Below are 25000 nucleotides of genomic sequence, written 5' to 3'. Positions count from 1 at the left end.
AATACAAACCCCAAAATCAATCCTCCAGTTCTAGGCAACACAGAAGGGGGGGAACTTTTTTTCTATTTCCACACAACTCCTCTAAGTTATATTAATGACATAGTTCAATATTGAAAATGGGTGGTCTTCCCCTTTAAGTGGTTAAATGTCTGAAAAAACACATTAACATGAATCCAACATAGACTGATGACAGTGAACACAATTTTATACAACATGTACTGGGGGTTCCTGCTTTATCTCCCTTTATCTCTCCTAATGTTTGAATACCCCTGCACTAGCCTAAAGGGGAATTCCCCTTTGAACGGGGGAGATATTAGGCTTTTGGTCATTAATCAGAGGGCAGGCTCTGATCCACTACTGCTACTCTCACCCATAGACATAGAAAGGTAGACGCCTCCTTCGACTCTGATGCATGTGCATCGAGGGACTAAGGGAATCACGTGTGCATTCCGTGCCTCCACGTGCATCACACATAGGAAAGTTGCTAGGCCAATCAGAGGTAGGTGGGGGCGGGTCTTTACGTACGCAGCCTGTAAGAACAGCTGAGCCGCGCAACATCGGAACTGGCTCTGTTGAATTGAATTGTAGTCCTTGGATAAGTCCCGGAAAAGTCGCGCTGTGATTGGCCAGTAGTCACTTTGACTGACAGCGTTCCCTTAGTTTTTCCAGGATGTCCGGACTACAACTGTTGCACGTCGCTCCAATGAACTGCAGAGGCGAACGAGGCATCTAGCTCTTTATATCTGTGCTCTCACCCCCCTTATGACCTCCCTCCACCGGGGAACCCCATCCGGGTCACGGCACCATTGTTAACCGTTGGTTAAGATGTTGGTTTTCCACATGGAAAACCAACTTCTTAACCACTAGCCTAAAGGGGATTTCTCTCTTAGCCTGGGGAGATATTAGGATTATGGTCATCAGAGAGAGTCACTACCGCTACCCAGGCCTCAATGAGGAATTTGATCTGAAAGTTGATATGCAGTGTAATTAAACTTCTGTGCTTTAAAGAGGGATTGCCATGAACATTTAAACTTTCTTTCCCCACCATATTGTCGTTATCGGGTGAAAGCCTTGTATCTCAAAGTTTCAAATGTGTGCGTCCTTTCGCAAAGTAAAGCCCTGCTTCATCATACAAGGCCGTCACACAAAAGTAGTGAAAACAGCAGATCTACAAGCACACAACGCCTCGCACCGCGAGGCGTTGTGTGCTTGTAGATAGGCTGTTTTCACTAGTTTAAATCATTTTTTTAAATGATAAATGCTAAACGAACAGTTTTGGACATACAAGGTTTTCACCCGACAATGACGATATACAAAACGTATGTGCCGGGCCTTGCCTTTTTATGTATTTCATACCAGTTACAGTATGTGCTATAACACCACAGCTTTTTCAAGACCTTCATGAATTGCAGTCAGTCCACATGTTATAATTCCATCCACAGCCAAACTGTGTGAGTCATGCACCCACCATGTTGCACAGCTGCTGCGTCAGGTGTTCCTTATTCCAGCTGTGTTTCCTCCACTAATGACAGGGCCAGGGTCCTTCTGAGGGTGGGAAATGACCACTGGCTGCCGGCCAAGTGCCGGTAAACTTTGGCCGTGATTGGCTGCGTTTATCAACCACACCAGCAATGCTGGCTGTGATTGGCTACGTTTATCGACCACATGCGCCAGCAACGTTGGCAGGCGACCAACGGCGGCTAGAAGAGTCATTTTCTATCTCAGTCATTACTGACCAGTTGTTCTGACAGTCTTTACTACAGCACAGCACGAGCACAGTGCAGACACATGCAGCATGCAATGACGATATGGGGCTGTGATGAGAAGCAAATGATTGTATGTGTATGGATGAGAAAGCAATGCAGAAATGAATGAATAAAGAAAGAAAGAAAGATTGAGACAAGATTTGTTAGCGCCCACCTCCCTCCAGTGCTTCATGCCTGCATGCTGCTCTATATCGCCTCTGTCAGGTGGAAACCTCATGTGTCCAAAACTGTTACTGTTTCTTCAAATTCAAAAGTAGCAGATCTACAAGCTCAAAATGCGTCGCTTCACGCTGTGTTTCGAGCTTGTGGATCTGCTACTTGTGATGCTTTTGTGTGACACTGTAGTGTGATCCTGTAGGGCATTATTTTACAATTAAAAAGAAAAAAAAAAGAAAAAGTTAAAATAGGGAGATAAGAGGTTTCTGCCCAAAAACAGAATAGTAGCCAGCCAGCAGGGCCCCTGGCTGCATCAAACATGGGGGCTCATGACTGCATGGCCTCATAACATCAAGCTTGGGTGCCACCTCTATGGGCCAACAACAAAGCCTGGAACAAAACTATTAAATTGGAAGGTTCCTGGTTCAATGCTCAGCTCCCCCTGGGTTGGTGTTGAAGTGTCCTTGAGCAAGACACTGAACCCCTATGGTGTTATTGATGCTCACGTCCATCAAGTTTACGATTGAGTCTGCCTGGTGACAACAATGTCTTTCCCCCACAAAGCACATTACTGACATACAATACATACCGGTACTGTCTGTTACAAGGACAGCAGCGCTCCAGCATACGGTACAAAGACACACAGATGACATGGCTGGAAGTGCCGACAGACTGGCCATATTGGAACACAATGTCTTTGTCCCGAGGCGTTCCTATCCTCGCTCCACGCTATCTCAATTCCATTTCACCAGTGGGAGACAAATGACTGACAGTTGCATTTACTGCCACTGTCCCCTCTCTCTCTCTCTCTCTTTGAAGTCAGACACGTTTCACATTGGCTGCGTATGTGTGCAATCTGTGCATGTGCATGTGTGCTGGGATGAACACATGACACGAGAGGTCAGCGTGATGAACGATGCGGCTACGTGATATGATGAGATATGCTGCACTGTGGATCACACTGACCCAATGGGTTTCATATGACACATGTAATCCATACAGGTCTCAATGGCCCTGTCCATCCCAGGTGGGACAGAGTGACATGACATGGTCCAAGTCCCCTCGAGGGACACTGTATATCCATCCAGGATCAAACATCTGTATTTCTGATTAGTGCCAGACCCATATTATCGGCCAATATTTTACTTCTTTGATGATGTTGGTATCAGCGATTATGAAGCCGATTTTGTCACTATTTTTAACCCACCTTTCAACCTGTTGTCCCTATTTTAGGTCTCTGGTCTGTCATTTTTCAACACCCAAAAATTCTTTAGGGCTAAAATAGAACTTTTAAAAACTAGATTGGAACATCATACGTTTTTTGACAAAATCAGTCCAAACATCGGTAATAAGTGCTCTACGACTCGGTTACTCGATTAATAAAACAAGTAATCTAGCATAACAGTTACGATAACAGTCGATAGTTGCAGCCCTACACACTTGTGCAAAGCACAGTCGTGAGCAGAGAGGAGCAGGGGTGTCGCACCAAATGCTGGGCCCTGGTTACAAGGATTCACTGCGGGCCCTAACTATTTAACTATTGAAAAATAGCAGATATACAAGCTCTCACAGCACGGCACCGAGTGCCATGCTGCGACCTTGTAGATCTGCTATTCTTGAAAAATCGTGAACATGTGTGCAAGTCTTTGAATATTTCAAATCCTTAAAGGTTTTTTGAAAGTGGTGCTCAAACTTTTTCATGTGAAGGACCCCCAAAATGATATGTATTTGGCCCACGGACCCCCATCTCAAAACATTTACTTCCAGGTACCCCCCAGAAGCAAAATTTTAACTACAAATTGTGGCTTAAAAAATACATATTATATTCAAAGATTTTCACAACTTTTCTAAAATAGCAGATCTACAAGCTCGCAGCGCTGCACTCGGTGCAGCTCTGTGAGCTTGTATATCTGCTTTAACTATTTTTCAATAGTTAAAGCATAAAACAATTAAGGCCCCTCCACCTTGGGCCCTAGTAACTCAGTCACACTTTCCCCCCCTTGTGACGCCCCTGGAGAGGAGTACCCGTGGCACAGTGGCGAGATGGGTTGGGTTAGGCTTAATGTATTGTCAGTGGGTGAGTTGCGGGAAGATCCAATCTTGGCCGGAGGATTCAATCATGGCCAATCAAATATCTGCTTTTCCATACCTCTGAGTGCAGTGCAGCAGATGCACTGTCATTTCTCACAGTGTCATGAAAGGATGAGCCTCGGAAAAGTAATTTCTGACAAAAGCAAAGTGATGTAACCCTGCAGGAGGTTACAACTGTACGGTACGCACTACACAATTTTGAGGTACCGGTATTTGTACTTTACTTGACTATTTTTAATTTCCATTACCTTTACTTCTACTCCGTTACATCTCAGATCAAAATATTGTACTTTTACTCCACTACAATTATTTGAAACCTTTAGTTACTATAGTTACTTAGCAGATATAAAGTTAAAGCTCTATATTCTGCGAGTGTTTGTTCAGTAACAGGGGTCTCCTCATCTCTCCAGCCCTTCAATAAACGGAAGATACATTTTCAGGTGTGTTGCCAATTTCAGCCAATCAGGAGATAGGACCCATTTATCAGCTACAATTGTAGTGTTCTAGATCTACTCGTATCATGCTTTCATGTCTTTGTGCCATCACTTCTGCTGTTACTGAATAAACACTCTATAGCAATTATTGCTTATTTTTTTCTGTTTTCTTTTTTAACATTTTTTACTGAATAGGTGCTTGGTCTACCTACGTTTTTTTCTTAAATTACTATTTCTATGCGTTTGATGTATTGATGTTGATGTATATTGATGTATTACCTTGCTTATTGTAAATCGCTCTGAATTAAGAAGAGGCATCTGCTAAATGCCTAAATTGTGAATTGTATCATACTATAGAGCTTTAACACTTTTAACATTCATTTTAAAGAAAAACGCATTGCACATTTAATGTACTGTACGAGGCAATCTACTTCTCATTCAGTGCTGCCTCTTTCGATGCCCTAATCCTGATTGACCCCCCTCTTCACAGTCTCTGCTCTTCTCTTTCTTTCTTTCAAACATTGTATTTATTTTACATCGGAACACCAACATTACAGGAGGCAGAAAAACATCAGACTGACAGGACAAGAGAATACAAAACACAAAGCCCAAAGAGAAAGAATAGGGCAATCGATGTATAGAACATCTAGGACTTATTTTACTTTATTTTGGCCAAGGCCAAGGGAAGGCAGAACTATTCCTCTTCTAGTCCTTAGCCAATGTGATATTTACGGCATAATACACAATTCTTTGTTTATTTGTTCAATACAACAAAACAACATAGGCCTAGTCTACTAAACAATTCTTGCCAATCACCCAGGGAAAAGAAAAACAAGGAAGACCAGTGCTGGAATATGCATCACCTGTCTGGGCCGGCCTTCCAAAACACCTGACCCAGGAACTGGAGCGTCTGCAGAGAAGGTGTTGCCGCATTATTGGGATACCAACTAATTCCTTCCCTACTCTGGAGGCGAGGAGAGAGGAGCTAGGCCACTCTTAGAGAATTCAATCGACTACTGAGAGAAGGGACCAGTCCGATGATTCAGAGCCTGTCTGCAAATACAAGTCGCTACAACCTGAGGAATGGGAGGACACTCACACAACCTGTGAGTCACACACAAAGGCACCAGATGTCATTCCTCCCAAGAGCATACAAGCTTTACCAGAAGTAATGTTTTTATTGTTGTATTTTCATTTTTGATGATTTGTTTTTATTTTTTAATAGAGCGGTCCTCTTGTTTTATTGATCTGAACTGTAAGAAACATACCATTATAAATGAATGGTTTGCATGCCAATAATACATTTGCACTGCCCTTGGATTTCACTTCATCTTTTGAAAATGTTCTTGTTCTTGAATTTTTTTTTTTTGATACCAATAGGATCTTGAAGTAGCCTATACTACCATAGTTCTTATTTATCAAAAGAAAAATATCCCAAAGCTTTTGAAAATAACAGACATACAAGCTCACAACGCTTTGGTTAATGATCAATATAGTCCACTAACATGATATGATGCCGAAAAGACCATTCTGCATATGAGTACTTTTACTTTTTCTACTGTAAGTTTGATGCTAATACTTTTGTACTTTGGTTTAAGTAAGAGGATGTTTACTTTGTGTTATTGCTACTTTTAGGGTAGTCCAGACTCCAGACTCTGTATACTTACGGGTCTGTAACTCTTGAGAGAGTACAGGTCCATTTGGTTCCATTTCGTATTCTCTCCCTCAGATTACAGTAAATGAACATTGGGGATTTTACAGAGAATATTGGGGTCAGAAAGATTAAAGAAAAAGAAGCTATCAGGTCCGTGGCCTAATGCATATCAAACTGGGGGTCGTTGGAATTAAAAAGGTTTAGAATCACAGAGTTAGTCTATTGATTCGTGGGGAGCTGGGACATTGAGGTTCTGTTTATACCATCGACCTGCATATCAAAGCAGGTGATGAAAGATTCAGCAGAGAGAGATGAGAGGGGGCAGAACAGCATCGATAGCGCTGGAAAATCTATCTACTGTATGTCGTCTCTGTCGGGTGGAAACCTTAATGTCCAACACTGTTACGTTTCAGGATTCAAGCATGCGCCACGTTTTGAGCTAGCAGATCTTTTGATACTTGTGTGTGACACTCTGATCATGTAGGCCGTTTTACATTTACAAAAGAATAACACAAAAAGTTAGAATATGGATATATCTGCTAGGGCTTAAGTGGTTAAATTAACAGTGAGGATTATAACAGTAAATATGCCTTCATGCCTTGTGTGAATATACAGTACATGTATGCATGAAGTATGACATTGCTGTCAGGCAGAAACCTTGTATCTCCATATTTCAACATTTTCTTTTGGAGAAGCTATCATGTTTTTGTGTCTTAGATTTGTCTTTTCTTGACCACACATGTTAAGATATTGTTTAGACAGCTGCTAGGTTCATTGTCCACCTGGTAGCTTCAAATTTACTGAATGTTGTTTAGATAGCATGTTGCTTAGACAAATGCTTTGGATATGAGCGTCTGCCTAAATTGTTAATTGTACTAATTTATCCTCTTTCACACCGGCGTGTCAATGTGGGCAAAGATATTCTAAAACTAAAGTGCATTACCATGCAACAATAACATTTTTATGAATTTGTTTATTTGTGCAATACAACAAAACAACATAGTCTACTAAACTCTGTGGGGCTTATAAAGTTAATCTCACCTCCTTTCACATCAAGAAATACAAAGCATATAGAAAAGTAAAGTTGTGTTAGGCAAAACCCTTCATTTCAGTGAACAAATCATTTTGTTCACATTCACGGCAATGATCCGTTCAGATGATTCTTTCACGTTCACCGCTCAGTAGCACTATCGTCCTGTGAAAAACACTATCGCGGCCATTCACGAGAGCATTTTAATTACGTCGCCCGTCATGTGTGCCGGGGGCTACTAGAGGAGGGGGCCAGGGGGGTATGAACAAAAGTGTGAACGTAACTGTTTGAGGAAGTGAACAAATCGTTCATGATTCATTCTTGTGATTTGTTCTTATGGACGAATCACTCATGAACGACACATCACTAACACAGAGTAAGAAAAAAACTAACAAATATTAGAAAAGAAGAGTGCTGGGGGGGGGACGTGTGTGTGTGGGACGGGGTATGTGTGAATTGTTAGGTTTGGTTCATGGCCTAAGCGCAAGCCTGTATTTAAAATGATTTAGTGAAGAATACAGTCTACTTCACTAAAGTGGACTGTAAATTAACTGCCCTCCCCAAACCTGTACTTGACTGGACATGATGTAATTGCACTTTTGGAATGCACAACAGCACTTTACTAAACTGTGCTGGTAACTATAGGTAAAATGCCATGGTGCAATCCTTAATTTGGGCCCCCTACGCAACCCTCACATCTATCAGGCTTAAACGCGGTCCTCAAACACCACGTCGTTGGAGATATAATCCTTCCATCTGGTCTGCCACGGGGTCTCCTCCCTGTGGGACGTGCATCGAGGACCTTCCTAGGATGGCGCTCGGGGGGCATCCGTACTAGATGCCCGAACCACCTAAGCTGACTCCTTTCCAAGTGTAGGAGCAGCAGTTCTACTCCAAGTCTCTCTCGGGTGACTGAACTTCTCACCCTATCTCTAAGGGAGATACCAGCCACCCGTCTGAGGAAACCCATTTCGGCCGCTTGCATCCGCGACCTTATACTTTCGGTCATGACCCACACTTGGGGAAAATTAATTCACTAATAAATGAATGGCCATATATGGAGATCTCTGTGTCAGTCCTTGTCCCGCCCATATATGGAGATCCCTGATGTCATCAATATTAAGCCCATATCTTGGAAACTGTAGCTGTTCCATAACCAAGCCCCCCTGCAGCTAGATAGAGAAATTGGCCCAGACCAATGCAGAACTTATAGGGAGTTTTAACTGATTTGCATGTATTGTATTAAGTTGTGCACATGACTGTTGTGGAGAGAGACAATAAGAAGCGGGCCATAATGGACAATGTGTGAGTCATCCTGGCATGTCGGAAAATAAGTCGCAAGGATCTGTTCCATTCGATGCCCTGTGAGAATGAATCGTTTAAGAATACTTTTGTCCCAACAGCAATTAGGCTCTTTAACTCCACTACCAGCTGCTAGGCTTATGAACTGGACTAATAGTCCTAGTTTTAGTTATTTATGGGTCTATGTGCAATAGCAAAGGATTATAGGGCATCGCAGTTTAAGCCCCGCCGGTCCTCAACATAAATATAAGCCACCCCGGCTTGTGAGGAATCATGACAATAAACACTATTTTTTGCATGTAAAAATCCGGGTCCAGGACGGGCGGGGCTTAAACTGCGAAGTCTGCGATGCTCTATAATTATTCACAGTGACACCTTTTTAATGGTGTCTATGCTTATTCTGTTAATACTAAATCCGTCCGTCGAACTGAAGGCTTTACAGGGCAAAGGAAGCGGAACAGGCTGACACAAACTTTGAATAGAATTTACAAGTTAGGTATTTGTAACAAAAAACTAAAAATCAAGGGCCTGAATGAGCAGAGCATGAAATCACTAAATGTAAGGTATTGACAACAACAACAACAATAATACTACTGCTACTTAACTTAAAGTTACTATAGTTTCTTTAAATAGTTGTCTGTTGTCTCCATCCGTCCGTCAATCTATCCATTGTATACATGTCATTTTGTCTGGTCTTTAGCAAACAATACCAACCATAATCCTCACCCCCATACCTAACAACATTATATCCAATACCATTCACATTCAATCATTGTTTTCTACCGAGAGCAGCTGAACGGGCCAAATATATAAGCCGACGAGGCAAACCCTGGAAGAACAAACAAGATCTAAAATACACATTGTTTGTACGGAAATGGTAGAGCATGGGGGGATCAGCGTGTACTTTGCTTAGCGTGATTCCTTTTCCCCTGGTGTTTTTCCTATGAGCTGTACATGTCGGCGGGTCTCTCTAGTTCATTAAAGGCCTGGGGTATTGTGTAACTAAAACAGCAGGCATGGGGAAACCTTAGCTGAGAGCCACGGAGGCCACAGGAGCCATGGAGTGTCCCTGTCGCTGTCAGCGCAGGCAGGGGACAGGTAAGAGAACACAGTGCCCGGTTACTGTGATCCTCTGTCTTGTTCGCTCTCTCTGGATATTGTTCACACACTGGCAAAGATTATTTGGGCCTATTCAGATTGGAATAAGATTGTTTTTTAATCACGTCTGAACACACATGGGAACAGTTTTTTTGCTGATCAGATTTGAAATGCAATTCAAATCTTGTTTTTTGGTAGATTAATCAGTCACACCGAAGCCAGTTCTTCCCACGATGGCGTCACTCTGCAAAATAGCAGCTCTACAAGTGATGCGACGTGTTGTGAGGTTTTTGGCGATGTCTTATAATGCACAAGAATACGAATAGGAAGTTGTATTGTCACATGACAGGCTTAGGCTTGGCTAGGGCTCTACCAAAATGACGCCGTCATGCCGGCGTCAAAAAATGTACCAATTGCGAATTTGACGTTGACGTCGGCAGTGTAGCACCCTAGAATGGGAGCGGTCCCAGCGTTGACGTTGACGCGACGCTCGACGTGCCCGGTGGAGCCGGGTGGTTGCATGTCCAATACGATAATTTGCAAATAACAGTGTGGACAGTCAGTCCTACAGATGTGAGACACAAATTGGCTCTGTCTGCTGTGTGAACTATTAGGCTCTCTGTTCCTGCATGGTAAACTGAACGGCTGTTCATTTTGATTTGATACGTCATCATACAAAGCTGTCACTCACAACACAATGTTGTACTTCATCCAGCAGATGTTCTTTTTTCCCCTTTTTTTCAGTGATATTTTCAAACTCTTTGGGTGTTTGTAACCTGTTGGATGTACATGGTGGTATATGTCTCTGATTTAATTGTCACATGTGGGCAGGTGCTTAGGAAATGTAGCTCTTCTTTCCATTTCATTTTGTGTGGAGTGGGTGCGCCGTCTGTTCTCTCTAGGAGCCAGGTCTGCCTGTGGCGACCTTCCTCTATTATGAAGCTGTGTTCACTCTGTCTGAGTCTCTAGGTCTAGTCGAAGCTGTTCTTAGTTGTGGATCAGTCACAGCTGCTCAGGTATTCTGCCACTGTGTGTTCTCTATTTAGGACTATTTTGCCTTTATTTGATAGGATAGTAGGCTGACAGGAAATGGGGAGAGAGATGGGGAATGACGCGTGATTGGAAATGACACCCGGGCTCCAGGGAAACCCCGCCCACCGAAGCTTTTGATTGGCTGAAGCGGAGCTAGGGAGCGCTCAATTGTAGTCGCTTGGACAGGGCGTTTATCGTGGGCTTGCCCAGGCCTTACGGCCTGGGCATAAATATAACGATTGCATTCACCACGGCTTCGTAACTCGCGCGGCCGGCCCTGGCCCGCTCTTCGCGGCCACTCGCGCCTGCGGCGCTCGGGGGCGAAGAGCAGGACCAAGGTCCGCTGGCCTTCGCGCCGCTTGCAGTGTCGTGGACAATCGAGCGGCTCCGTCTGGAGCCCGGGTGTCATTTCCAATCACGCGGGAATGACATGTGGCAGAGGTCGTCCGGATCGGGAATCGAACCGGTGACGCCAGCAGGCATCATAGCCTTGTATGTGGTATGCGCCTTGACCACTAGGCCAGCGGGCGCCCCGGTGTTCTTATAATTTGGTTCATTTCAGTGGGTTTTCTGTCTGGTGGCTCTGCTTGTGTTTGTGCTCACAGTCATTGAACAAACCTACAGGCAATCCTGTAGGTGTTCTCTGTTGGTGAGGGCTTTGTTATGGACTGTGTCTGGGTCACTTTCTTTATATGTGAGTATAACATGTAAATGCTCTCTTTTTTCATTTAGATAATTTGTGGGTATCTTCCTAATTCTGCTCTGCATTGTTAAGCGTTTTCCGTAGGATGCAAATAATTCATTTACACAGTGTTGATCCCATTTTTCAAGTTATTGGTTGGCAAGTGGACCCCAGACCCCAGACTTCTGAATCTAATATTTTTCGCCAGGTTCTAATTGTGATATGATGTCTAGCTTGATGTTCCTTTTGCATAGAAAGCCCTTCTTGCCTTGTCTCTCAGGTTTTTCACTGCTCTCTCTCTCTCTCTCTCTCTCTCTCTCTCTCTCTCTCTCTCTCTCTCTCTCGTGATTTCTCCTTTATATACAGTATCGTAACTTGCTCGCTCCCTATCTGTTGCTACTCTATTCTCTGTAACCTCTCTGTCTGTCTGTCTGTCTGTCTGTCTGTCTGTCTGTCTGTCTGTCTGTCTGTCTGTCTGTCTGTCACTCTCTCTCTCTAGTCCTTCCATCACTGTTTCTATGTGTCTCTCTCCCTCACTACTACAGTATGTGTGTGCTGTGAGCTACTTGGCACCGTGCCCGGTGGCCCATTCAGTGTGAGCACACACAACAGCCACCTCCTGGAGTGGACGCTGCCCCTCCCACCAGCACATCCCACTAGCACAGTAAAATAGCAAAATGGCCACTTCACAGAAGCCCCTCTTAACTGCGACCACATACTCGTGGGACCGTGACCGTGTGTGTGTGTGTGTGTGTGTGTGTGTGTGTGTGTGTGTGTGTGTGTGTGTGTGTGTGTGGTTGTATTACTGTACTTGTGAGGGCCAAATGCCCCACAAGGTCCTCACAAATAGAAATTGATGTTTTATGGTAAAACATGAAGATTTATAAAGTAATACGAAAAAATAACACGACACATTTGTGAGCTTGTAGATCGTCTATTTTTTAGTTTCAGCGTTACGGTTCATAATAGCAAAAAAAGAAAAATGTCCAACCTAAAATATTGATGTCCTCACAAGCCTAGTAATACAAGTGTGTGTGTGTGTGTGTGTGTGTGTGTTCAGGCATGTGCGCGCGCGCGCGCGCGTGTGTGTGTGTGTGTGTGTGTGTGTGTGTGTGTGTGTGTGTGTGTGTGATATAGGGCATGCGGGTGTCTGTGAGAGTGTCTGTCTCTTTGTGTATACGTCTGTGTGTGAACGTGCGCGCCGCTTGTGTGTGTACTGTATATTATGTGTGTGTGTGCGCGTGCGTGCGTGCGTGCGTGCACTATACATTTAGGCCGCCTGTGAATATGAATGAGATTCATTCTAAAAGCAGCGAGTGGACTCGACTGTTAGAAAAGTGTAACACCTAGTCCCACTTTAGAGATGATAGTAGGTCACATGCTGCTGGCTTCAACACAATGAATACAGCTCTATACTGCACTGTACAATAAGGAGACCCAGAGTTGCATGGCAACACTGCAACATTTTAATGACTTAATGAGTTCATAAACGTCTTTTCACACTTCTTTTTCACACTTGGTAACTATTAATTTCCCAGGCACCTCCATGCCTTTATTTTTAATTATCCGTTACAGTTCAATCTCAGAGTTGAAACTGCACAACACTTTACAGTAAACTCCTGTAGTCTTAGAGAACTGGACTGGAGTCCATTGAGTTCAGGGATAGTGGATGTTTTCTATAACCTTTTCTGAAACCCCAAAAGGCCATTGAGTTCAATGGACTTTCTCTGTTCCTTTTCTGATTGGACAATATAATGTCCAATCAGACATTTGGTCATGCTTCACGTGACATCACAACATGTGATATAAATGGTAAGACAAATGTCATTTCCCTGTGGATTCCTCGCGACTTGCGTCAGTGCAACCACACTTTCTAGTTAGTGTGGTTGCCCGAAAGGGCAACACGCTATTTAGTCCTGGGGACATTTTATTTATTCTTCTTCTTCTAGGTAAAGGTTTTTGTGAATGGGTTTTTACCTTGATAGGGAATTGATAGGGAATCAATCGGTAATCAATGGGATTGAATGGTTTCGGCTAGCATAAAACAGTTGGGAGTGGTGCCAGCTGGAGTAGTGGTCAAGCTTCACATGTCAGCTAGCTTGCTGCAGAATAGTCACGTCGGCATCCACACTTGCAAATTCCAATTGCATCTTTCTAGTTATTATAGTACTTGGAGGCCAGTCTATGACATCACTCAGTATTACTTATGTCATCCATAGATTGTGTTCCAAAGTACCATTGGTCCGACAGCCCCCATTATAGTTAATAACCCTATCCCTAACCCAACACGTGTCTGACTTCTGGGACGTCCCAATAATGGGCCGTTGTTCTAATGGGCAGCTCTCCCTGGAGATATACTTGCAATACATGGACACATACACAGTACACACGCACGCGCGCACGCACGCACGCACGCACGCACACCCACACACACACACACACACACACACACACACACACACACATACACACACACACACACACACACACACACACACACACACACACACACACACACACACACACACACACACAGAGAGAGAGAGAGAGAGAGAGATTTGGCTATTTTCATGATTTGTCATACAACATGCGATATGGCTTAAATGGTTAAATGAACCTGCATTCATACACTACACACACACACACACACACACACACACACACACACACACACATGCGCACACACACACATGCGCGCACACACACACACACACACACACACACACACACACACACACACACACACACACACACACACACACACACACACACACACACACACAGAGCGCTCCATCGCTCCAGCCTATAGTGAAACCACTGGCAATGATTCGAACCAGGAAATCGCTGCTAAGGTTTTAATGACTTAATGAGACCTACTTAGTTTAAATGAGAGAGAGAGAGAGAGAGAGAGAGAGAGAGAGACAAAGAGAGACAGAGAGAGGAGAGCTGCAGAGGTGATCTGTGTCTGGATTTACACACAGGAGAGAAGTGTGTGTGTGTATTGTATTGTGTACATCTGCTTTGGCAATGTAAACGTATGTTTTCTCATGCCAATAAAGCCCTTTGAATTGAAAATTGAATTGAATTGTGTGTGTGTGTGCATGCATGCTCAAGTTAGCGAATATGTCATTAACACTTTGGTGCGTGCGTGCGTGCGTGCGTGCGTGCGTGCGTGCGTGTGTGTGTACGCGCGCGCACGTGTGTGTGTGTGTGTGTGTGTGTGTGTGTGTGTGTGTGTGTGTGTGTGTGTGTGTGTGTGTGTGTGTGTGTGCGCGCGCGTGCGCGTGCACGTGTGCGTGTGTGTGTGTTTGTCTGTGTGTGTGTGTCCATGTTTAAGCCTCCACTGAGGATTTTTCCTGTGTACTGTATGTCTAAAAGATCATGTGTGTGTATGTGCATGCACAGTGGATGTGTTTGTATTTTGGGACAGAGTGGCAGATGTGTGTGTACCGGTATGTGTGTGTGCGCGTGCACGTGCTTGTGTGTGTGTGTGTGTGTGTGTGTGTGTGTGTGTGTGTGTGTGTGTGTGCCACAGTCTATCAAAGCATTACCCAATACTCCATCAGCAAACTCTGCTGTAGGGTGGGGTTGGGTGGGGGGCTCATTTAATCAAGGAAAATATCCAATCCCCCATTAATTTAATTAATCCAATACCAGGGAGAATCTGAAGGAAAGCTGCCTGCCCGTCGTGCGTGTGCGTGCGCGCGTGCGTGCGTGCGTGCGTGCGTGCGTGCGTGCGTGCGTGTGTGTGTGTGTGTGTGTGTGTGTGCGCGCGTGTGTGTGCGTGTGTGTGCGTGTGTGTGCGTATGTGTGCGTGCGTGCATGCAAGTGTGTTAGAGAGGCAGAGAGAAACACACATGCGCATTTGCACACACGCACGCACGCACGCACGCACGCACGCACGCACGCACGCACGCACGCACGCACACACACACACACACACACACACACACACACACACACACACACACACACACACACAGACAGACAGACAGACAGAGGACTGAGATGAGTGGAAAGGATAGTGAGAGGGAGGGATGTCTAGTTTACTGCATAGTAGGGATGGGACGATAAGCGATATTATCCTTTATCGTGATAAAAAACACTCATGATAATCGTATTGTGGAGATTTTATTTATCATGATATTGTCCTCCGTCATGCACTGGAATCAATTCACCTTTTATTTGCCGAGCTGCATATCCGGTACCACTTAAACCCCCTATAATTGGTAAAAGGTATTTATAATATACGTACTTGATACAGTCTTTATTTCACTTTCTATCAAATGTCTTTGCCAAAAAATTGCCAATCTACAAGCTCACAACGCGTCGCATTGCGACGCGTTGTGAGCTTGTAGATCTGCAATTCTTTTGGCAAATGCTCCGCAGGATAATGGATTTTGATTATCGCGATAATATCGTAAATCGTGATTTCTTTTGTCACAATAATCGTGATATGAAATGTTCATATTGTTCCATCCCTAGTGCATAGACTGACTGAGTGGGGATTCATCATTATACTGTAAGGAATCATTCTGGACAAAAGCAGCAACTCTCTTAATATAAAGAAAAGAGTTTCTAGTGGCAGGGTTTCCTGCAGGAAAAAGTCTTGACCAGGGGGGGATCTCAGAAAGCGCGTGCGCCGAAAATTTTTGATAATTAATTAATTAATTCGAGTAATTAATTCACTTAATTTTTAATATTAATTCTTATTTTTGCCCTATAAAAAACACATGAATGTGCCCATGATGACGGAAAACACAACTACATGCTATCATCCACATTTATTCAACATTGAATAACTTATATTGCCGGTTCGCCACCAAAGGGTTAAAAAAATAGTGTGCACGCTGGTGTACGAATTCGTGCACAGATGATGCACTATGCATGTACACGCTTTTCACAGCTTTCAAACAAAAAAATTCGCTTGGAAATCCGTTCAGGCATTCAGGAGATACCAGCCCTTATGTTTTCTTCAAATGTAAACAAACATGGCTGCCATGTTTGAAAGATAGGGTTGGTATGGGGGTTAAACATGCAATTTCGCGATCGCGATCATGCCTAGTACATTGTTGGAGGTCCAAAAAGTTTTTTTGAAAAAAAAAATTTTTTGAAAAAAAAAAAAAAAAAAAAAAAATTTTTTTTTTTCTTTTTATACCCTTGGGGGGGTGGGGGGGTTTTCTGGCCAGGCGGGGCGCCTGGCCTGTAAAGTGCTGCAGGAAACCCTGAGTGGTTTAGGATTACACTCCATAATATAATTATCAGAGTGTTGTTATTCAGAAGCTTTGTTTGGTGCCTGCGCTGTGAAGACTCCATTTGGACTGCTTTGCTTGCTCTGGAGCACAAAGCACTCTACAACACTGAATAACTGTCACCAAAACACACACGCACGCACGCACGCACGCACGTACGCACGCACGCACGCACGCACACACTCACACACACACACACACACACACACACACACACACACACACACACACACTGCATAATGAAATGGATCCACTTCTGTGGTGCTTTCAGATATAGAGCTGTGTGTGTGTGTGACATTTATTTACCTAGCAGCACCTTGTACAAACTAAACTCAGCGCTGGGCTGTCTGTCAACTTGATTTTTGGGTCTCTCAAACTTTTTCATGTCAAGGATCCCCAAATGAATATGCATTTGGACGCGGGGCCCCCAGAAGAGAAACATTTTCGATATTTTTCAAAAATAGCAGATGTAGCCTACAAACTTGAGCTTGTTAGGTCTGCTATGTCTGAATTCATGGGTTGCATTTTGTAGTCCTTCACCAGCCATGTTGAGGACCAACAAAGGTGCTCTGATTGGCATAGAACATTAGTTCTGTGCCAATTAGACAATTGAAACACCTGGATTGGTCCTCAACATGGCCGTTTGGAGTACAAATGCAACCCATGAATAGCCAACATATAAATGGATAAAGTGGTTAAAGTGATTGTGATGCTGTATTACAGTTTTTCACAATTGTTAACACGTTTCTCAATACAATAACGGCTTTCTCAAAACTGCACACTCAAATTGAAAACCTCACACACAAAATGCTAAACCTCACACTTCCCAAGATGACTTGTTGCCATCAAATCACTTAACTATGTTCACAAAATGGAACTTGTGTTTTCATTTGTTACACACTAGAAGGTCGGCCGGCTATGCCGGCCTCCCCTCTAGGTCGTCGCGTTGCGTAGGAGTAAATAAATATTCGTCGAAAACAAATCCCTGAGGTACAGGGTGGCCACGATCTGATGTTTTTTTTGAGAAAAAAAAGTTTCTCAAAAAAAAATTTTGAGAAAAAAACATTTTTGAGAAAAAAAAATTTCTCAAAAAAAATAATTTTTGAGAAAAAAAAGTTTTTTGAGAAAAAAAAAATTTGAGAAAAAAATTTTTTTTGAGAAAAAAAAAATTGAGAAAAAAAGATTTTTTGAGAAAAAAAAAATTTGAGAAAAAAAAAATGTCTCCAAAAAAAATTTTAGAGAAAAAAAAATTTGAGAAAAAAAGTTTTTTGAGAAAAAAAATTTTTTTTGAGAAAAAACATTTTTTTGAGAAAAAACATTTTGAGAAAAAAAAAATTTTTGAGAAAAAAAATTTTTTGAGAAAAAAAAAATTTCTCCAAAAAAAAATTTAGAGAAAAAAAAAATGTTTGAGAAAAAAAAAATAATAATAATAATAAATAAAACGTATTGGTGATGCGATGACGTGGTGTATACGTGTATGCATCCAAAAAGTTTTATTTGGGGACATGATTTACAGTAGATTTAGGCATCATGCCTCCGGTCAGAAATGGACAACAAAATACAAAACAAGTATTTTGAAAAAAAGAAAAAAAGATCTAAATACTTGGTCTGTACTTGGTCTAATACTGACCAGGATACTGTCACCAAGATACTATCCTGGTGACAATATCCTGGTATTTGTATCTTTGTATTTCAAATCTTTTTTTGTATTTTGTGCCCATCTCTGCCTCCAGTTCCTGTCTCAATGTTCAGTTGTGCAACAACTGAACATTGTGTGTAGTGTTTAGACAACAAGGTTATTTGTAATTGACATCAAACTTGTGTAGAGTTTTGAATAGTTGTGTGTTGTAGGTTGATACTTTGAGATGTTACATGAGAAGTGTGTGCAACAACTAAACATTGTGTGTAGTGTTTGACAACAAGGTGATGTGTAATTGACATCAGAGTGTAAAGAAGGAAAATCAGAGTCTAATGCAGAACAGGGAGTGTGAAGTAGTGCCAAATCGGGGCAAGCATTCGGTAGATGAAGTTAAGGTTGTGAAAATGTTAAATTTTTTTTTGTGTGTGTCAACAATCGTGAAAAACTGTAACTACTTTTGCTGGGGATCCTTGGAACCACCTCGAGGACCCCTGGGGGCCCCAGGACCCCACTTTGAAAACCAATGCTCTAGGTCATTGGTTCTCAAAGTGCGGTCTGGGGAACCAGGCGTTGTTTCACAGCCAATTATACATATCAATTTGGGGGGTTCTTGGCATGACCATGTTTGAGAAACACTGGCCTGGTGCATATTAGTAAAGTATGGTGTCCTTGAATTTCCAAAGGTTCCTAACAGTTCGTGCAGAGCTTTCAGATCTGCTACTTTTGATGCTTTTGTGTGACGCTGCATGATCAAGTAAAAAAAAAGTTAGAATATGGAGGTAAGAGGTTTCTGCAACGTTTCATCTCTTTTTCTCACCTCTGCCCTCCCCCTCCTTTAGAGAAACCTGTGTCGGTGGAGCTGAGCTGCGGCGCGGGGCCCGTCCACGCCGTGCTGGAGCCCGGGACCCCGCTGCTGCTGGAGTGCAACCTGGGCGCCAGCGGCAGCGACACTCCCTTCAACGTCACCTGGCTGCAGGACGGCCGGCCCCTCCTGCCCCCCCCGGATGACGACGACGGTGGCGATGACGGGGGGGAGGAGCAGCGCTTCCTCCAGCACCAGCCCAACGGATCCCTCCTCCTGGTGCCCCCCACCCTCCAGGAGGAGGACAGCGGCGGCGTGGAGGGAGCCTATAGCTGCGTGAGCGCCAGCGCCCTGGGGGCTCTGACCAGTCGGACTGTCACCGTGCTCCTGGCCAGTAAGTTGGTCCCATCATTGTCACAATGCTTTGTTTCTCCATGGGGCTCATTATGGGAACAGTGGTGGAAGAAGTACACTCAGATTATTTACTAGTAAAGTAAAGAGTAGCAATACCTACAATGAGTTACAATTATGTCCTACACCTACATTGTATATTAGATCAAGTTAAAGCATGAAAATATTGGCATCAAAATATACTTAAAGTGAAGTAAAACTTTTCAAATAACTTTAATGGAGTAAAAAAAGAACAGTATAGCCCTACTTGCTTTTGAGATATAGAAGTATAAAATATAGACAGTAGACTAATTTAAAGTAAAGTAAGTGTACCTCCATATCCTAACTAGAAATACTGTTCCTTCGAAACAGTGTGGGCTCGCTTCCACCCAAAAAATAATAGTAAACAATGTCAAGGTCCCAGGCAATGCTCTCTTTCATTTTACTGACGTAAAATGGTAATGGAACTACAATGTAGACAAGCAGTGTTATTACATGAACTTAACGGTATGGACAATTAAATAAAAAATACAATTAAAACATAATGTGGACGGGTAAACAAACAACACAACACAAGTTCGACCAGTAGCACATTGGGAACTGAAGTTATGGCTGTTTAAAGCCCGGCCAATTGGAAGACAGAGGGGGGACCCTTTGTGTGTGTGTGTGTGTGTGTGTGTGTGTGTGTGTGTGTGTACACTTTGAGAACCAGCAATGGACCCCCTGGAAACACATCACGGTCCCTCAGGGGTCCTCGAACCACACTTTGGGAACCAGCAATGGATCCCCTGGAAACCCCTCAAGGACTCCCGGGGTTCCCTGAACCACACTTTGCAAACTAGCAATGGACCCCCTCAAAGTAATAGTACTTAGATGGTCCTAATATTGACAAGCTTTTTAAAAACAGCAGATCTACAAGCTCACAACCTGTCGCAACGTCACATTGTGGATCAGCTCCTTACAATTAGCCAAAGTATTAAGTGATTCATCTACTGTATGTTTTGTATTAATAATAAAATCTGCAAAGTAACAAGTAACTGTAGCTGCCAAATGCAATTGCAGTCGAGTATAAGTAACAAAAGTGTAAAGTAAAAGTTGGTATACAGTATGGGACATGCTGATCCAAATGCATAGGCCTATAGGCTAACAATCCCAGAGCACATCTGTCCTCTACTGTGATATATATATATATATATATATATATATATATATATATATATATATATATATATATATATATATACATATACATATATATTAAGGGTGTCGGAAAAAATCGATATGAATCGATTATCGGTTTCAACACGAGCGATACGGCCGTATCGATGCGCGTTTACCCGGATCGGTCCAAATCGCGGCCGTATCGGTCGATGTATCGATCCTAAAGTAATTAATCGGATTAATCGGATTTTAGCATTAAATAATTAACCTGCTGTGAAATTCTGAACTTACTTACTCATCGTTTACTGTTACAAATCATTACTTCAAAAGTGAGCGCTCTGCAAGCACAGTCAGTGCTGCACAGTGCAACGGAAAGAAAAAAAGGAAAAGCTGCCTCCTGCTCTGTCCTCCAAATAGAGCTGTGTTTCTGCGTACTGCAGTCACTGTCCTGCGGGAAGCCGCAGATCTACAAGCCCACTGGGTGTTGCATGTGGATGGGTTGTAAACTTATAGATCTGCTACTTCCGATGCAGCGTGTATGACGCTCGCATGTGCGACACACAGCGACTTGTAAACAAACCATCAACGTGTTAGTTGAGTTCCATCACTATGGATTCATTATTCCAGTGGAGAAACGCAAGTTTGGATTTTATAAGAATGCGACAGTAATGGATTGGATTATAACACTTTTCCCAGTAGAACCCGGTTCTACTATAACCATCAGAAGTCCCCGCGCTTGTCGACAGCAAAGGTAATAATCACAGCATCAGCTTTTATGGCAAAGGGCTACTATAGAGTATTGGTTTTCAAAGTGGGGTCCGGGGACCCCCAAGGGTCCTTGAGGGAGTTCTAGGGGGTCCTCGGCGAAATGATAGGAACCAAATGGACCCTTGGGTATGTGTAACTCAGGGGAGTGTACAAATGGAACCAAATGGACCCTAATGAACCCTTGGGTATGTGTAACTCAATGGAGTGTACAAATGGAACCAAATGGACCCTAATGGGTCCATTTGGTTCCATTTAAACTTAAGATAAGAGCCTGATCCATATGTCAAAATGGAGGACCTTGACATTGATCTTTTTAGAACTACTGCAGTAGAGCCATAATATAACAAGTAGACATGATGTGTGCCAGACTTCAAATGTTGCACTTATAGCCTACTTTATACTGCTGTTGTTACTGTTGTAAAGTGGGTCTCTTTGAAATTATCTTATTGACTGAATAACAGCAGGCTCTTTTACTAGTTTTATTTGGTGATCTGATCTGTGGCATTGCTGAGGATTGATCTGATCTGTGGCATTGGTGAGGATGTATTTTAGTTTTTCAGTGTTATTATAGCAGCTTTGCAAAGTACAATTATTGCACTGTACTGAAGCCTGAAGGGCCAGGCCTTTTGTGTGTTTGTTTTATATTTCTCCACCTGACCAACTGTAACTGCTAAAGTGAAGTTCTTAGAAATGGGTGTGTGAGACAGATTTTCAAACCATGTCAGTAGGCTTTGTAGTTTACATTAATTATTTTTTGTATCTACATGTCTGTGTCTATTTTATGATTTGTCATCCATCTTTCTTTACAATTTTCTGTTATTCCATGGTCTTTTATGAGATATCCATTATTTGAAGGTCAGCAATGCTACTTTATATATTATAGCTTCTTAATTGAATGGAAAATTAATGTTTCATTAAACTTATGTATCAGATCACACCGTATCGCATCGAATCGCATCGAATCGTATCGAATCGAATCGAATCGCATAAAATTCCACAAAATCGAAATCGTATCGAAATCGTATCGAAATTGCACCGTATCGAATTGTATCGAATCGGTCTGTATGTAAGCCGTATCGTTTCCGAATCGAATCGTTAGCCCATGTATCGGATACGTATCGAATCGCCTTGTAGGGGATGGATACACACCCCTAATATATATATATATATATATATATAATATAATAACAAAGGTGCTCTTCTTTGTGGCCACTCCAAACAGGCTGCAATGCATGGCTTTTATTGTGTTTGGGGTGTGGTTGGCCAGGTGTCTCCGCTTCTGCTGATCGTTTGATTTGGAAATGCATTGGTTGTGGTATCTCCCTGACAACCAACAACAACCACTAATACGGCTGAGTGTCCCTGCGGGTTCTAGGAAATACTGTAAATCCCATATCCCGGGATCCTAAAACCTGATTCTTTTTAAGTTAAATTTCTACAAAACTACAAAACATTTCTCAAAGAAAAGTACAAGCACATGTGTCCACAGTAAGCTGAACACATTACAGTTTGAATGGTGTTTCTAGGTGTAAGTATGTAGCAGTTGAATCGTGCTAAAGTTTTGAGGAGAACTTGACTATAAATAAATATTGAAGATAACATACGCCTTCAGCGAGCCCACAATAATGAAGATAACATACGTGTGCTTGCTTTCAGCGAGCCCACAACTATTACTTTCCCCCCTCTACACAGAAAGAGCGTAGAGGAGAGAAGTTACAATAGGCCTACTTGCTTTTGAGATGTGTAGAAGTATAAAATATAGACACATTTACAAGTAAAGTAAGTGTACCTCCATATCCTAACTATTACTTCCCCCCTCTACACAGAAAGAGCATAGAGGGGGAGAAGTTAGGGCTAAGTGTCTTACTCAGGGACACTGCCAAAGGCTGGAATCTTACCTGAGAGCTATGGCTTCCCAGGCAGGATCACTAACCATTCAGCTAAGGTACCGTGCCATAACTTTAGTAGCAGACCTACAAACTAAAAAAAAAAAAAAAAAACACAAAGAAATGTAAATGGATAAGAGGTTTGCCCGGCAGCAACAAAATGTACTTAGTTATTGGAGGGGGGACTGTAACAACCAGATATTATATAGATTATTATGGGGACAGTACAGTACAGTACAGTACAGTACAGTACAGTACAGTACAGTACAGTCATGTGACTCATTGTGGAACAAGACAAGATACAGGTTGGTGCTCGCAAATGTGTGCGTGAATGGCTACGTAACGAACTCGATGGTAAAGTGCTCCGGATAAAAGGCTTCATGGGATGTGTAATTGATAAGAATGGCCAAAGCGCAAAACCTCCTATCTGCAAAAATCACTTTGTTGGGAAAATGATAAAGAAAATGTGTGTTTAATATTAAAACGTATCAACTATTTCTAGTCACATGACATTTTTGGCAAAATGAAGGGCAGAACGATCTTGCAGACAGACTGACCATGTGCAGCATAGCCTATAGTACCCATTTCAAGTGAAATGCAAAAATCATAACATTTGCAGATAGGAGGTTTTGCGCTTTGGCCATTACCAGGGTAGCTCATTTCATTAGCTTGTTAACCACAAATAGAGCCAGTAGAAATCACCAAGGCAATTGAGAAGCTTTGCAAGAGAACCACTGGTGAAGGACACAGTATCGATGCATATTTAGTCCACTGACAAACACAACTGTACACTCTCCTTTCAAATGAACGGATATATTTCACTCAGGTCAAATACACTCTCGCTGCGTTGATAGCATGTTAACAACCGTCATTTATTGATTTGAATAGACCAAGGTGTTACCCGATTTGAATCCTACATTGTAAACGTTAAGTAGGCTGTGACTTCCCAGTGCAGAGCCAGTCATAACAATAAAATAAAATAATAATTGTCATAAGGCAGGGTGTCGTGGACCCCGTGGGGATGTCTGTGTACAGAATATGCTTAGTTTGCATTTTGGAGAGGAGGCTGCTCACTGGAGCATGGCTGTGTGTAACAACCCGGTCATTTACCTGACGAGAGAAGAGCATGTTTACATTGTTTCAGCTACGCTATGTGTGTTACTATAACATGACTTTCAATCGAAGGTTACGCTATCACTGTCACTATGGACATGACATCCAACTCTCTGGTGTTCACACCATGGACATGACATCCAAAGCGCTCCTCTGCTCATAAAACTGTATACTGTAACTGTAGTGCTGGGCCAGCTGCTAATTGCAGTAACTCCCAAACTACTATGATCCCATTGCCAACATGGCAACAGAGCTCATAGTCCGTTGTCGTGTATACACAGGAACTCTGTGCTCTCTGCTGCTTCGAGTTGACAAAATGGTAATGAACAGCTCAAATTTGGGAAACGTAAAAAAGAAAAGAAAAGGCTACGTCACTGTCGTCATATGCTAATGGTCAATAATCCGTGGAGTGAAAGTCCTAGAGTACCTAAAATACTATCTAAAAATAATATATACTTAAGTACACAGTACTAAAATAAATGTACTCTGTTATTGTCCAACCACTGGAGACTGCATTGTGAGTCAAGTGGTGGACATGAGAACCGTCCCACCAGCAACAGTCTGAATACAGAAATTCACCTAAATGCAGAGCAGCTCAAATGGAGATGGAAATACGGTACGCTCCTCATGGGAGACCTGGGATTGCACCCCCAAACACGTACACTCACAAATCACAAGTGGAATGTACAATTACTCAAGTATCATTTTGATTTTCTTTTTAATTTACTTGAATATATATATATA

General features: G+C 42.6%; 1 protein-coding gene across 1 annotated transcript in view; it reads left to right on the top strand.

The window, feature by feature from the left end:
* The window catches only part of igdcc4 (immunoglobulin superfamily, DCC subclass, member 4), a 158359-nt gene that overhangs the window by 22293 nt on the left and 111066 nt on the right, over positions 1-25000 (top strand). Inside the window, 1 exon segment of the mRNA XM_080730184.1 lies at positions 18976-19332. Within this exon segment, the coding sequence (XP_080586310.1) occupies positions 18976-19332 (357 nt within the window).

The sequence above is a fragment of the Nannobrachium achirus genome (genome assembly GCF_963921795.1).
Source record: "Nannobrachium achirus genome assembly, chromosome: 7".
Taxonomy (NCBI): domain Eukaryota; kingdom Metazoa; phylum Chordata; class Actinopteri; order Myctophiformes; family Myctophidae; genus Nannobrachium; species Nannobrachium achirus.
Note: the sequence above shows the minus strand (reverse complement) of the source record. Positions and strands in the feature narration are given on the sequence as shown.